The sequence below is a fragment of the Salvelinus namaycush genome, unplaced genomic scaffold (genome assembly GCF_016432855.1).
Source record: "Salvelinus namaycush isolate Seneca unplaced genomic scaffold, SaNama_1.0 Scaffold1254, whole genome shotgun sequence".
NCBI classification, from domain to species: Eukaryota; Metazoa; Chordata; class Actinopteri; order Salmoniformes; family Salmonidae; genus Salvelinus; species Salvelinus namaycush.
The window spans coordinates 41,229-56,497 of NW_024057958.1; the positions used below are offsets into that span (position 1 = coordinate 41,229).

The 15,269-nt window shown below is 47.9% G+C and overlaps 2 protein-coding genes across 2 annotated transcripts in view; one reads left to right on the top strand and one right to left on the bottom strand.

Moving 5' to 3' along the window:
- Nucleotides 1–3,333, top strand: part of LOC120036224 (DNA-directed RNA polymerase I subunit RPA49-like) — a 21,648-nt gene extending 18,315 nt beyond the window's left edge. Inside the window, exons 10-12 of the mRNA XM_038982704.1 lie at nucleotides 568–649; nucleotides 1,089–1,220; nucleotides 2,658–3,333. Coding sequence (XP_038838632.1) covers nucleotides 568–649; nucleotides 1,089–1,220; nucleotides 2,658–2,820 — 377 coding nt within the window. The 3' untranslated portion in view covers nucleotides 2,821–3,333. The remainder of the gene's footprint in view (nucleotides 1–567; nucleotides 650–1,088; nucleotides 1,221–2,657) is intronic.
- LOC120036222 (F-box only protein 10) overlaps nucleotides 3,279–15,269 on the bottom strand; it is a 20,746-nt gene continuing 8,755 nt past the window's right edge. The window contains exons 2-6 of the mRNA XM_038982702.1: nucleotides 9,759–9,884; nucleotides 9,152–9,451; nucleotides 4,892–5,202; nucleotides 4,623–4,810; nucleotides 3,279–4,459 (exon numbers count right to left, since the gene is read on the bottom strand). Of these exons, the coding sequence (XP_038838630.1) occupies nucleotides 4,264–4,459; nucleotides 4,623–4,810; nucleotides 4,892–5,202; nucleotides 9,152–9,451; nucleotides 9,759–9,884 (1,121 nt within the window). The 3' untranslated portion in view covers nucleotides 3,279–4,263. The remainder of the gene's footprint in view (nucleotides 4,460–4,622; nucleotides 4,811–4,891; nucleotides 5,203–9,151; nucleotides 9,452–9,758; nucleotides 9,885–15,269) is intronic.

Below are 15,269 nucleotides of genomic sequence, written 5' to 3' on the forward strand. Positions count from 1 at the left end.
CGTATCATTAAGGGTTGTGTTAATGTTGTATTCTAGTCGGGCAGGAGGAGGGCTGTCCTCGTATCATTAAGGGTTGTGTTAATGTTGTATTCTAGTCGGGCAGGAGGAGGGCTGTCCTCGTATCATTAAGGGTTGTGTTAATGTTGTATTCTAGTCGGGCAGGAGGAGGGCTGTCCTCGTATCATTAAGGGTTGTGTTAATGTTGTATTCTAGTCAGGCAGGAGGAGGGCTGTCCTCGTATCATTAAGGGTTGTGTTAATGTTGTATTCTAGTCGGGCAGGAGGAGGGCTGTCCTCGTATCATTAAGGGTTGTGTTAATGTTGTATTCTAGTCGGGCAGGAGGAGGGCTGTCCTCGTATCATTAAGGGTTGTGTTAATGTTGTATTCTAGTCGGGCAGGAGGAGGGCTGTCCTCGTATCATTAAGGGTTGTGTTAATGTTGTATTCTAGTCGGGCAGGAGGAGGGCTGTCCTCGTATCATTAAGGGTTGTGTTAATGTTGTATTCTAGTCGGGCAGGAGGAGGGCTGTCCTCGTATCATTAAGGGTTGTGTTAATGTTGTATTCTAGTCGGGCAGGAGGAGGGCTGTCCTCGTATCATCCACACCAAGCTGATGAGGACCTTCACCGTGGAGACCTTCAATAACGGCAGGTAGCTTGTCCACTCACGATCACCCTACGCCCCTGGCCTTTCTAGGGAGTTATTCCTAGCCACCGTGCTTCTACACCTGCATTGCTTGCTGTTTGGGGTTTTAGGCTGGGTTTCTTTAAAAACACTTCGAGATATTAGCTGATGTACGAAGGGCTATATAAATAAATTTGATTTGATTTATATATAGTGCACGACCTTTGACCCGGGCCCATATATGGTCTGCTTCTCAAAGAGTACCCTACGTAGTGCACGGAGAGGAGACCTGTATTCCCTGAGTCAAAAACAGATTTAGTTAAATGCAGTAGCTACATTGGTATTAGTGTGTGTAGGGTGCAGAACGTTACTGATGTGTGTGTGTGTGTGTGTGTGTGTGTGTGTGTAGGGTGCAGAACGTTACTGATGTGTGTGTGTGTGTGTGTGTGTGTGTGTGTGTGTGTAGGGTGCAGAACGTGGTGTCTACGTCGATGCGTGTGAAGATGGCAGCGTACTGCCTGGCCCTGCTGCTCCACATGGGAGACATGACCTCTGACCTCACACTGCTACACAGAGACCTGGGGGTCACAGAGAAACGGTGAGAGACACTTACACAGAGACCGGGGGGTCACAGAGAAACGGTAAAGAGAGACCTGGGGGTCAGAGAGACCTGGGGGGGTTACAGAACAGGAGAGAGACCTGGGGGAGGGGTTACAGAACAGGAGAGAGACCTGGGGGAGGGGTTACAGAACAGGAGAGAGACCTGGGGGAGGGGTTACAGAACAGGAGAGAGACCTGGGGGAGGGGTCACAGAACAGGAGAGAGACCTGGGGGAGGGGTTACAGAACAGGAGAGAGACCTGGGGGGGGGGGGGGGGGGTCACAGAACAGGAGAGAGACCTGGGGGAGGGGTTACAGAACAGGAGAGAGACCTGGGGGGGGGGTCACAGAACAGGAGAGAGACCTGGGGGAGGGGGGTTACAGAACAGGAGAGAGACCTGGGGGAGGGGGGTTACAGAACAGGAGAGAGACCTGGGGGAGGGGTTACAGAACAGGAGAGAGACCTGGGGGAGGGGTTACAGGAGAGAGACCTGGGGGAGGGGTTACAGAACAGGAGAGAGACCTGGGGATGGGGTTACAGAACAGGAGAGAGACCTGGGGGGGGGGGGGGGGGGTCACAGAACAGGAGAGAGACCTGGGGGGGTTACAGAACAGGAGAGAGACCTGGGGGAGGGGTTACAGAACAGGAGAGACCTGGGGGGGGGGGGTCACAGAACAGGAGAGAGACCTGGGGGAGGGGGGTTACAGAACAGGAGAGAGACCTGGGGGAGGGGTTACAGAACAGGAGAGAGACCTGGGGGAGGGGTTACAGAACAGGAGAGAGACCTGGGGGAGGGGTTACAGAACAGGAGAGAGACCTGGGGATGGGGTTACAGAACAGGAGAGAGACCTTGGGGGGGGGGGGGGGGGGGGTCACAGAACAGGAGAGAGACCTGGGGGGGTTACAGAACAGGAGAGAGACCTGGGGGAGGGGTTACAGAACAGGAGAGACCTGGGGGAGGGGTTACAGAACAGGAGAGACCTGGGGGGGGGGGGTCACAGAACAGGAGAGAGACCTGGGGGGGTTACAGAACAGGAGAGAGACCTGGGGGAGGGGTTACAGAACAGGAGAGAGACCTGGGGGAGGGGTTACAGAACAGGAGAGACCTGGGGGGGGGGGGTCACAGAACAGGAGAGAGACCTGGGGGAGGGGGGTTACAGAACAGGAGAGAGACCTGGGGGAGGGGTTACAGAACAGGAGAGAGACCTGGGGGAGGGGTTACAGAACAGGAGAGAGACCTGGGGGAGGGGTCACAGAGAACAGGAGAGAGACCTGGGGGAGGGGTCACAGAACAGGAGAGAGAGAGAGAGAGAGACACCTCAAACACAAAAGAAACAGCGTTACTGATATTTTCTCTGTGTGTGTGTGTGTGTGTGTGTGTGTGTGTGTGTGTGTGTGTGTGTGTGTGTGTGTGTGTGTGTGTGTGTGTGTGTAGGATCGTGGAGGTGGCCAAGTCGATGGGGTTGACCCTGGTCAGACATGGCTGTGTGAAGGGGGACGATGGGGCGACAGCTGAAAACAGACTGGCCACTCTGGTGCTGCCCCTCGTCAAATACCAACCGTTCATAGAGATACGCAAACGCAAAAAAATGCATTAGAGGAAGACGAGGAAGACGAGGGTAACGCTTCGAACACACCGACAGCGTCATTGAGCTAAATAGTACGCAGCATCGTCTGGTTCTGTCTGCAACCGAAGTTCAACATTCACCTTCTGCTACCGTTTCTGTCAAGCCGTCTGCAGCAGACAGTTTGACGCGTCCGCCGTTACGCACCACACCGAACGCACTGCAACGCAGGGCTGCAAGGATAACGCAGCGTTTTCATTGGATATGAAGGTACTTCTGGTGTACCAGAATGTAATGACGCTGTCGGTGTGTTCGAAGTGTAAGGAGAAGGGGGAGAGGAAGACATGGGTAAGGAGGAAGAGAGAAGGGGAGAGGGAGACATGGGTAAGGAGGAAGAGAGAGGGGAGGAAGACATGGGTAAGGAGGAAGAGAGAAACATATTCCTCGAGCGGGAAAGCAGGTGAGATAGAGATGGACACTAGAAACCCTCCTCAAAGTATTCTTTAAACAAATAAAACATTTAATGTAATAAACTAAATCCAGGTTGTGTGTGAGTTCCTACCGTCAGAACATTACCCGTCTGGGAGAACTGAGGAAGTGACTCGTGTGGTGAAAACATGTAGAAAGCGCAGTAAAAACACTAGTAGACATTTCAGTGAGGAAACTGGATTTTTTGGGGGAAACTTGAATGTCATTAAGGCTAGGAGTTATTCCTAGTCAGGTAAAACTCCAATCCCTAACCACTGATACCACACCAGTCACATGACACTGTCCATGATACCACACCAGTCACATGACACTGTCCATGATACCACACCAGTCACATGACACTGTCCATGATACCACACCAGTCACATGACACTGTCCATGATACCACGCCAGTCACATGACACTGTCCATGATACCACACCAGTCACATGACACTGTCCATGATACCACACCAGTCACAGTGGTAAATGCTGTATAGAAGCTCCTCCAGTAGTGGGGATCTCATAGCTCAATGACACTTCTAGAACCCTCTGGGGAGGACAACGTTCTAGAACCCTCTGGGAGGACCATGTTCTAGAACCCCCAGGGAGGACAATGTTCTAGAACCCTCCAGGGAGGACAATGTTCTAGAACCCTCCAGGGAGGACAGTTCTAGAACCCTCCAGGGAGGACAATGTTCTAGAACCCCCCCGGGGGAGGACAACGTTCTAGAACCCCCCCGGGGGAGGACAACGTTCTAGAACCCCCCCGGGGGAGGACAACGTTCTAGAACCCCCGGGGAGGACAATGTTCTAGAACACCCAAGACAGGCAACGTTCTGTGTCCAGCCATTCCACAACATCTGCAGAGTTCAAGTGTTCCTAGATCAACATGTCAGAGGAATGTTTTAAGAAAACAATGTTTTGAGACAGGAGAGGTCAGGGCTGAACTCTTGACCCCTGGTGAGGAGGTCATCCAATCCGTCTTCAGCGCGGGGTTGCTAGGGCCTCAGAGGATGGTGCAGAAGACGCTGCCGTTGTTATGGCAACCGCTCTCGACGGTGGCGGTGATCCTGGTAGTCATGGAGATGGCAAAGTGGGAGGGGTGACAGGAGGAGGAGGAGGGGGGGAGGGATGAGGGACGGTCAGAGAGGGGGCGGGGGGGAGGGTTCTCCAAAACCCAGGGAGGGGCAGAGGAACATGTCCTGGCAGGAGAGAGCAGAGGGGGGGGGGGGGTTGAGAGGAGAGACGAAGAGGAGAGGAAACGGGATGAGGGAAGAGGAGGGGTAAAATGTATTAACCCATTAAATAGCTAGAAGGAAGTGTCCATACTTGGTGAGTAGCATTGAAAGTCTGTTGCCTAGCTACCTGTTGCTATGTTTTAGCACGCTGTTGTTGCGCAGCGCGCTGCTGTCGTTGCCGGGGTCGCGGTGTAGCGGGGGTTTGACGTTGCCGGGGTGACCCTGGAACACCAGGTTGTCGTGGACGACGGCCTTTGCCGGTCCCAGCACGGCGATGCCACACCCCTGTACCGGCTGGACTCGATTACGCAACACCTACACACACAAAGTATTTATTTAATACCCAGGGTGATGATGATTGTGTGTATGTGTGTTGTGTGTCTGAGCCCAGCTCACCTTGACATCGGCGCTGTCCGTCAACCGTATCCCGTAACCACGGTTACCCACCACGTCGTTCTCCACCACCTGTCCATCGCCCCGGAAACTAACGCCATGGCCGCCGTTGTCATACACACCGTTGCCGCGGAGTTCCACCCGACACTCCCTCTCCACGGCGACGCCACCGCGCCCGTTTCCATGGACGCAGTTAGCAACTAGTCGAGTCAGCTGACTGCTCTGTAGCACGGCAACACCGGCGCCACGGTTACCGTTCACTAGGTTAGCAACGACATTCAGCGGTTCACTGCTCTTCACGTATAAACCAACCGCTAGACAGAGAGAGACAAACAGAGAGAGAGACAGACAGAGAGAGACAGAAAGACAGAGAGAGAAAGACAGAGAGGCAGAGAGAGAAAGACAGAGAGAGGCAGAGAGACAGACAGAGAGAGACAGAGTTTATGTTCCATATCAGTGATTTAACAACAATGCTGTGTTTAGATGGTACGAGGTAAACGGTAGACCAGATGTCATTGTTCTTGGCCCTCTTCTCTCTCCAAGTCACTCAGCTCCGTCATATCCTCACATGGTCTCTCCTATCACTGCTATGAGGATGGACCTCTCCTCTTCTCTCTATACACCAAGTCACTCAGCTCTGTCATATCCTTACATGGTCTCTCCTATCACTGCTATGAGGATGGACCTCTCCTCTTCTCTCTATACACCAAGTCACTCAGCTCTGTCATATCCTTACATGGTCTCTCCTATCACTGCTATGAGGATGGACCTCTCCTCTTCTCTCTATACACCAAGTCACTCAGCTCCGTCATATCCTCACATGGTCTCTCCTATCACTGCTATGAGGACGGACCTCTCCTCTTCTCTCTATACACCAAGTCACTCAGCTCTGTCATATCCTCACATGGTCTCTCCTATCACTGCTATGAGGACGGACCTCTCCCCTTCTCTCTATAGACCAAGTCACTCAGCTCTGTCATATCCTCACATGGTCTCTCCTATCACTGCTATGAGGACGGACCTCTCCCCTTCTCTCTATAGACCAAGTCACTCAGCTCTGTCATATCCTCACATGGTCTCTCCTATCACTGCTATGAGGACGGACCTCTCCCCTTCTCTCTATAGACCAAGTCACTCAGCTCTGTCATATCCTCACATGGTCTCTCCTATCACTGCTATGAGGACGGACCTCTCCCCTTCTCTCTATAGACCAAGTCACTCAGCTCTGTCATATCCTCACATGGTCTCTCCTATCACTGCTATGAGGATGGACCTCTCCTCTTCTCTCTCTACACCAAGTCACTCAGCTCTGTCATATCCTCACATAGGGCTGGGCGATATGGCCAAAATATTATATCACGGTATTTTATGTTTTTGATTAATAAAAGTTGTAAATGTGCTTTATGAGTAGTGCGTGGCCCTTGGGTGGCAACACATATATTCTAAGTGATTTCAATGTGTCTTTCTCCATTCTGATTGGATTGAAGTTGAATTGAACAGTATAAAACAAAACAAAACATAATTTTCATCAATTTCTGTATTTGAGATCGTTTCCACACTGCCATGTAGAGTTGCACGATATGGGCAAGTCACCTGGGCCTTATTTTTAACCAAATGTTGTGATTTAAGAGCAAAACACTTGTGTTAACTGTTGGAATCATAGGAATTTAATGTATATTCTAATTATATAGTTACAATATAATAGTGGGCACTTTTAATACAGTGTTGTTGGACATGACAACGAATGAAAATGCCAGGGAGAAGTTATTATTGTGACAGGGTAGGAACTAATGTGTTGATGATAGGTGTTTCCTAGGGGACCCTATAATCTTTGGCTACATTGAATGTTTTCTCTTAGCTACTTCATGTAGCTAACTGATACTTGCTTTTCCGTTTACCTCTTTAAATTTAGAAGACACTGTTGCACAAACAACATGCTAGTTAAGGTCAACACAATCACTGGTATTATCAGGCTGTATAGCTAATTACGCTTGCTCTGACTCATTAAGTTACATGTATTAGCTAGCTAGCGATTAGCATTAGCGGCTAACAAGATTTAGGAACAACTTGCTAAGAAAAGACAAGCTAACTGTTAGCAGATGTAAGAAACACAAGCTAATAGTGTACTTATAGAATACTAGTAGATTTATATTTTAAGAAGCAAAAGTGACAACTGCATCGTTGTCATCGACAGTGTTGATTGCGTTGCGTTGACCGTGCAGACGGGGACGCGGAAGTGCCTCCTGGTTGAGGAACATCAAATGCGCTCCTTGAGTGACAGGAGGGGTGGCCTGTGTCTGTGTGGACAGCGGCATAGAGAGACCGGAGAGAAGTAAACAATAAAAATGGCCTTATCACATTGAACAAACCAAACATTCAAATGCCGGTATAGAAGGTAAAGTAAAAACCCAAACCAATCCGACCTATCGCTGCTATGAGGATGACACTCAACTACTCTTCTCTCTCCCCCCCCCCCCCCCCCCCCCCCTTCTGACAAGCATCTCTGAGTGCCTGGCAGATATCTCAGCTTGGGTGTCTGCCCACCACCTCAAGCTCAACCTCGACAAGACAGAGCTGCTCTTTCTCCCGGGGAAGGCCTGCAGGCTGAAGGACCTCTCCATCACGGTTGACAACACCACAGTGTCGCCCCTCCCAGAGTGTAAAGAACACTGGCGTGACCCTGGACAACACTCTGTCGTTCTCTGCAAACATCACAGCAGTGACCATGTCCTGCAGGTTCATGCTCTACAACATCCGTAGAGTACGACCCTACCTCACACAGGCAGTGGCGCAGGTCCTAATATCGTCTGGATGACTGCAACTGGCTGTTGGCTGGGCTCCCCGCTTGTGTCATCAAACCCCTGCAACTTACCCAGAACGCAGCAGCCCACCTGGTGTTCAACCTTCCTGAGTTCTCCCATGTCACCCCATTCCTCCTCACACTCCACTGGCTTCCAGTCGAAGCTCACGTCCTCTACAAGAGGAACTGCCCCCTCCCTACCTTTTAGGCTATGCTCAAACCCTACACACTAACCTGGGCACTCTGTTCTGCCAGCCTCCATTGTGGCTCTACAGTGTCTACAGTCTCACCTCCATTGCGGCTCTACAGTGTCTACAGTCTCACCTCCATTGTGGCTCTACAGTGTCTACAGTCTCTCCTCCATTGTGGCTCTACAGTGTCTACAGTCTCTCCTCCATTGTGGCTCTACAGTGTCTATAGTCTCTCCTCCATTGTGGCTCTACAGTGTCTACAATCTCACCTCCATTGTGGCTCTACAGTGACTACAGTCTCACCTCCATTGTGGCTCTACAGTGTCTACAATCTCACCTCCATTGTGGCTCTACAGTGTCTACAATCTCACCTCCATTACGGCTCTACAGTGTCTACAATCTCACCTCCATTACGGCTCTACAGTGACTACAGTCTCACCTCCATTGTGGCTCTACAGTGTCTACAATCTCACCTCCATTGTGGCTCTACAGTGTCTACAATCTCACCTCCATTGTGGCTCTACAGTGACTACAGTCTCACCTCCATTGTGGCTCTACAGTGTCTACAATCTCACCTCCATTGTGGCTCTACAGTGTCTACAATCTCACCTCCATTGTGGCTCTACAGTGACTACAGTCTCACCTCCATTGTGGCTCTACAGTGTCTACAATCTCACCTCCATTGTGGCTCTACAGTGACTACAGTCTCTCCTCCATTGTGGCTCTACAGTGTCTACAGTCTCACCTCCATTACGGCTCTACAGTGTCTACAGTCTCACCTCCATTACGGCTCTACAGTGTCTACAGTCTCACCTCCATTGTGACTCTACAGTGTCTAGTCTCCTCCATTGTGGCTCTACAGTCTCTCCTCCATTGTGGCTCTACAGTCTCTCCTCCATTGTGGCTCTACAGTGTCTCCTCCATTGTGGCTCTATAGTGTCTACAGTGTCTCCTCCATTGCGGCCCTACAGTGTCTACAGTCTCTCCTCCATTGTGGCTCTACAGTCTCACCTCCATTACGGCTCTACAGTGTCTACAGTCTCCTCCATTGTGGCTCTACAGTGTCTCCTCCATTGTGGCTCTACAGTGTCTACAATCTCTCCACCATTGCGGCCCTAGAGTGTCTACAGTCTCTCCTCCATTGTGGCTCTACAGTGTCTACAGTCTCACCTCCATTACGGCTCTACAGTGTCTACAGTCTCTCCTCCATTGCGGCCCTACAGTGTCTACAGTCTCTCCTCCATTACGGCTCTACAGTGTCTACAGTCTCACCTCCATTGCGGCTAATGCAGTTTCCCTCCACCAGAGCCGTGCTGATGGAGCGCCGGGCGGAGAGACGTTCGTCCTCGCTGTCAAGGTCACCTTCCCATGCCAGCAGCTCTCCTTCCTCATGGAAGTTCTCCTGTCCTCCTCCTCTTCCTCCTCCCTCCTGCCTCCCTTCCCTGGTCCCGCCCCCGTCAGGGTCCTTTCGGCAGAACACGGCCAGCCCGTACATGCGGTTATGGGTAATGTAGTTTCCCAACAGCTGAGGGAGGCTGGAGGACATCAACCACACACCACAGCCCTTGTTGCCTAGGAGAAGGGAGAGGAGAGGAGGACAGGAGAAGAGGAAGTGACGTCAGCAAACATGAAGTGTGTCTGTGTATTACTCACTGTAGATGTGGTTTCCCTCTATGAGACCACGGCCTCTCTCCCCCACCACCACCCCGACAGAGAGGAGGACAGGAAGTGACGTCAGTGAACAGGAAGTGTATTACTCACTGTAGATGTGGTTTCCCTCTATGAGTCCACGGCCTCTCTCCCCCACCACCACCCCGTCAGAGAGGAGGACAGGAAGTGACAGGAAGTGACGTCAGCGAACAGGAAGTGTATTACTCACTGTAGATGTGGTTTCCCTCTATGAGTCCACGGCCTCTCTCCCCCACCACCACCCCGTCAGAGTAGCCATGACAGATGTAGTTGTTCCTCAGGACCGGGTCGCCCCCCCGCCTGCTTTCATGCGTCCCTTGGAGGGGTGTGTACTCGTGCCAAGGTCTTTTTTTCAGCTAAAATTCGCCTTTAATGGGTTGATTCACTGCTTGGCTTCTTCCTTCTGGTCTTGAGCCCCCCTCGGGATGTGCAGTGGTTAGACCTGCTGTCCTCGACCTCTGAATGCTCGGCTATGAAAAGATTTGTCATTATGGGCGTCTATTGTGTAATTTATCGGAAAACGATTGAATCCTTTTTAGAATAGCTGTATGTAAAAAAAAAAGTTTAAAGTCTGAATACTTTCGCGAAATGCACTGTAATATCACGGTTCAAGCAATGAACTAACAGGTCATAGAACAGAATTATCACAATTATCACAATACATATCGGTTGTTTGGCTTTTCTTTCTTCTGTCTTGGCTTCCACAGTGTTTTCCCAAACCCACGGATGCAGATTGTGGTCTAGCTGTCTAGTGATATTGGTGTCTAGCTGTGGGCTAGTTTGTCTAGTGATATGGTGTCTAGTGGTAGCTAATTTGGCTAGTGATATTGGTGTCTAGCCTGGGGCTAGCTGTCTAGTGATATGGGTGTCGAGCTGTGGGCCTAGTTGTCTTTGATATTGGTGCTATCTGTAGGCTAGTTGTCTAGTGATCTTGGTGTCTAGCTGTATGCTAGTTGTCTAGTGATTTGTTGTCTACTGTAGACTTATTTTCTGATTGTTTGGTGTCTAGGTGTCTAGTGATATTGTTGTTAGTGATATTGTGTCTATCTGTAGCTAGTTGTCTAGTGATATTGGTTCCAGTTATATTGGGTGTCCTAGTGATATTGGTGTCTAGGATGTTGGTGTCTACGTTAGGCTATTTTCTAGTGATCTTGGTTCCTCTGTCTGACTATTGTCTGTGATATTGGTGTCTATACTGTACTATTGTCTAGTGCTATTGGTTGTCAGTGTCTATTGATATTGTTGTCTAGTTATATTGGGTCTAGCTGTAGACTAGTTTCTAGTGATATTGTTGTCTAGCTGTAGCTTAGTTGTCTGTGATATTGGTGTCTAGCTGTATTGCTAGTTTGTCCTATTATATTGGTTCTAGCTGTAGACTAGTTGTCTATTGATATTGGTGTCTAGCTGAGGCTATGTCTCGTGATCTGGTGTCTAGCTGTAGGCTAGTTGTCTAGTGATATTGGTGTCTAGCTTTAGGCTGTTGTCTAGTGATATTGGTGTCTAGCTGTAGCTATGTTGTCTAGTGATATTGGTGTCTAGCGTAGACTAGTTTGTCTCGTGCTATTGTTTTCCTAGCTGTAGACTAGTTGTCTATGATATTGGTGTCTAGCTGTAGACTAGTTGTCTAGTGATATTGTGGTCTAGTTGTAGGCTAGTTGTCTAGTGATAGTGGTGTCTAGCTGAGGCTGAGGTTTCTATTCGATATTTGTGTCTAGCTGGAGAATAAGTTGTCTAGTATATTGGTGTCTAGCTTGTAAGGCTAGTTGTCTATTGATATTGGTGTCTGGCTGTAATGTCTAGTTGTCTAGTGATATTGGTGTCTATTGATATTGGTGTCTGAGCTGTATGCTAGTTGTCTAGTAATTGTGTCTATCTGTAGGCTAGTTTGTCTAGTGATTTGGTGTCTAGAGCTGTATGCTAGTTGTCTAGTGATATTGGTGTCTCGCTGTAGCTATTGTCTAGTGATATTGGTGTCTAGCTGTAAGACTAGTTGTCTAGTTATATTGTTGTCTCGCTGTAGCTAGTTGTCTAGTGATATGGTTTCTAGTGATATTTGTGTCTAGCTGTAGGCTAGTTCTCTAGTTATATTGGTGTCCTAGCTGTAGGCTAGTTGTCTAGTGATTGTGTGTCTAGCTGGAGGCTAGTTGTCTAGTGATATTGGTGTCCTGCTGGTAGACTAGTTGTCTAGTGATATTGGTGTCTAGCTGTAGGCTTTGTCAGTGAATTGGTGTCTAGCTGTAGGCTTTTGTCTAGTGATAGATTGGTGTCTAGCTGTTGGCTAGTTTGTCTAGTGTATTGGTGTCTAGCTGTAGGCTATTGTCTAGTGATATTGGTGTCTATCTTAGGCTAAGTTTGTCTAGTGATATTGGTGGCTATTTGTCGGCTAGTTTCCTAGTGGATATTGGTGTCTAGCTGTATGCTAGTTGTCTAGTAGATATTGGTGTCTAGCTGAGCTAGTTGTTCCTAGTGATATTGGTGTCTAGCTGTAGACTAGTTTGTCTGTGATATTGGTGTCTACTTAGGCTAGTTTTCTAGTGATAGGTGTGTCTAAGCTGGTAGACTAGTTGTCTAGTGATTGGTGTCCTAGCTTTAGACTTAGTTGTCAGTGTATTGGTGTCTAGCTGTAGACTAGTTTGTGTCTAGTGATTTGGTGTCTACTGTAGCTAGTTGTCTAGTGATATTGGTGTCTAACTGTAGCTAGTTGTCTAGTGGATATTTGGTGTCTAGTGATTTGGTGCTAGCTGTAGACTATTGTCTATGATATTGGTCTAGCTGTATACGTATTTGTCTAGTGATAGTGGTTCCCTAGCTGTAGGCTAGTTGTCTAGTGATATTGGTGTCTATCGTAGACTAATATATATATCTAGTGATATTGGTGCCCCCCCCTCTACTGTAGCTAGTTGTCTAGTGATATTGGTGTCCTAGCTGTAGAGCTATTGTCTATTTATCGTGTGGTCTAGCGTAGGCTAGTTGTTCTAGTGATAGTGGTGTCTAACTGTAGGCTCGTTGTCTATGATATTGGTGTCTAGGCTGTAGACTCATTTGTCTAGTGATAATTGGTGTCTGCTGTAGGCTAGTTGTCTAGTGTTTGGGTGTCTAGCTGTGTCCTAGTTGCTAGTGAGATTGGTGTCCTAGCTGTAACTATTTGTCTAGTGATATTGTGTCTGCTTAAAACTATTGTCTAGTGATATTGGTGTCTAGTGAATATGGTGTTAGTGCTATTGGTGTTACTGTAGACTAGTAGTCTAGTGATATTGGTGTCTAGCTGTAACTTAGTTGTCTAGTGATATTGGTTCTAGCTGTATGCTAGTTGTCCTAGTGATATTGGTGTCTAGCTGTAGACTAGTTGTCTAGTGATATTGGTGTCTAGCTGTAGGCTAGTTGTCTATTGATATTGGTGTCCTAGCTGTAGCCTATTGTCTATGATATTGGTGTCTAGCTGTAGACTAGTTGTCTATGATCTTGGGTGTCTGCTGTAGGCTAGTTGTCTAGTTGTTTGGTGTCTGAGCTTAGTCTAGTTGTCTATGATATTGGTGTCTAGCTGTAGGCTCTTTTCTAGTGATTTGGTTATCTAGCTGTAGGCTAGTTGTCTAGTGATTTGGTGTCTAGCTGTAGAACTAGTTGTCACTAGTGATATTGGTGTCTCTGATATGGTGTCTAGCTTAGACTAGTTTGTCCTACTGATATTGGTGTCCTAGCTGTAGGCTAGTTGTCTATTTTTATATTGGGTGTCTAGTTGTCCTAGTGATATGGTGTCTAGTGATATTGGGTGTCTAGCGTAACTAGTTGTTCTATGATATTGGTGTCTATCTGTAGGCTAGTTTGTCTATGATATTTTGTTCTAGCTGTAACCTAGTTGTCTATTGATATTGGTGTCTAGCTGTAGGCTAGTGTGTCTGTGATACTGTGGTGTCTAGCTGTAAGGCTAGTTGTCTAGTGAATTGGTGCTAGCTGGAGGCTAGTTGTCTAGTGAATTGTGTCTTAGCTGTAGGCTAGGTTGTCTAGTGATATTGGTGTCAGCGTGTAGGCTAGTTGTCCTATTGATATGTGTCTAGCTGTAGGCTAGTTGTCTATGGTATTGGTGTCTAGCGTAGGTTCTAGTTGTCTAGTGATATTGGTGTCTAGCTGTAGACTAGTTGCCCTAGTGATATTGGTGTCTAGCTGTAGGCTAGTTTGTCTAGTGAATAATGGGTGTCTAGCTGTAGGCTAGTTCTCTAGGGATATTGGGTCCTACTGTAGGCTAGTTCTCTAGTGATATTGGTGTCAGCTGTAGGCTTTTGTCCTAGTGATATTGGGGTCTGCTGTAGCGAGTTGTCTAGTGATATTGTGTCTAGCTGTAGGCTAGTTGTCTAGTGATAGTGTGTCTAGCTGTAGGCTAGTTGTCCTAGTGAGATGGTGTCTAGCTGTAGGCTATTGTCTAGTGATATTGGGGTCTGCTGTAGCTCATTTCCTAGTGATCTTGGTGTCTAGCTCTGTGCTAGGTTGTCTAGTGATATTGTGTCTAGCTGTAGGCTAAGTTGTCTAGTGATATTGGTGTCCCTAGCTGTTGGCTAGTTGTCTAGTGATATTGGTGTCTAGCTGGTAACTAGTTGTCTAGTGATATTGTGTCTCAGCTGTAGACTAGTTTGTCTAGTGATATTGGTGTCTAGCTGTAGGCTAGTTTCTAGTGATATTGGTGGTCTAGCTGTAGGCTATTCTCTAGTGCATATTGGTGTCAGCTGTAGGCTAGTTGTCTAGTGTATTGGTGTCTAGCTGTAGGCTAGTTGTCTAGTGATATTGGTGTCTAGCTGTTGGCTAGTTTCCTAGTGATATTGGTGTCTGTGTAGACTAGTTGGTCTAGTGATATTGGTGTCTCGCTGTAGACTAGGTGGCTAGTGATATTGGTGTCTGTGTAATTGGTGTCAGCTTTAGGCTAGTTGTCTAGTGATATTGGTGTCTGCTGTAGGCTTTTGTCTAGTGATATTGGTGTCTAGCTGTATGCTAGGTGTCCTATTGATATTGGTGTCTAAGCTGTAGGCTAGTTTGTCTAGTGGATTGGTGTCCCCTAGCTTGTAGACTACTTGTCTAGTGATATTGGTGTCTAGCTGTGGCTAGTTGTCTTAGTGGTATTGGGTTCTCTCTGTAGGTTAGTTGTCTGGTGATATTGGGTGTCTAGCTGTAGGGCTAGGTTTTCTAGTGATATTTGGTGTATAGTATATTGGTGGTCTAGCTGTAGGCATAGTTGTCTAGTGATTTGGTGTCCGTTCTGAGGCTGTTGTCCTAGTGATATGGTGTCTAGCTGTAGGCTATTTGTCTGAGTTTTTTGGGTGTCAGCTGTAGGCTTAGTTGTCTAGTGATTTGGTTGTCTAGCTGTAGGCTAGTTTCTAGTGATATTGGTGTCCTAGCTGTAGGCTAGTGTCCTATGATATTGTGTCTAGCTGTAGACTAGTTGTCTAGTGATATTGGTGTCTAGCTGTAGGCTAGTTGTCTAGTGATAGTGGTGTCTAGCTGTAGGCTAGTGTCTGTGATATTGTTGTCTAGCGTAGACTGTTGTCTAGTGATATTTGTGTCTAGCTGTAGGCTGTTGCTAGTGTATTGGTGGTCTAGCTGTGGTTAGTTGTTAGTTGATTTGGTGTCTAGCTGTAGCTATTTGTCTAGTGATTTTGGTGTCTATGATATTGGTGTCCTAGCTGAGGCTAGTTTCCTATGGATTTTGGTGTCT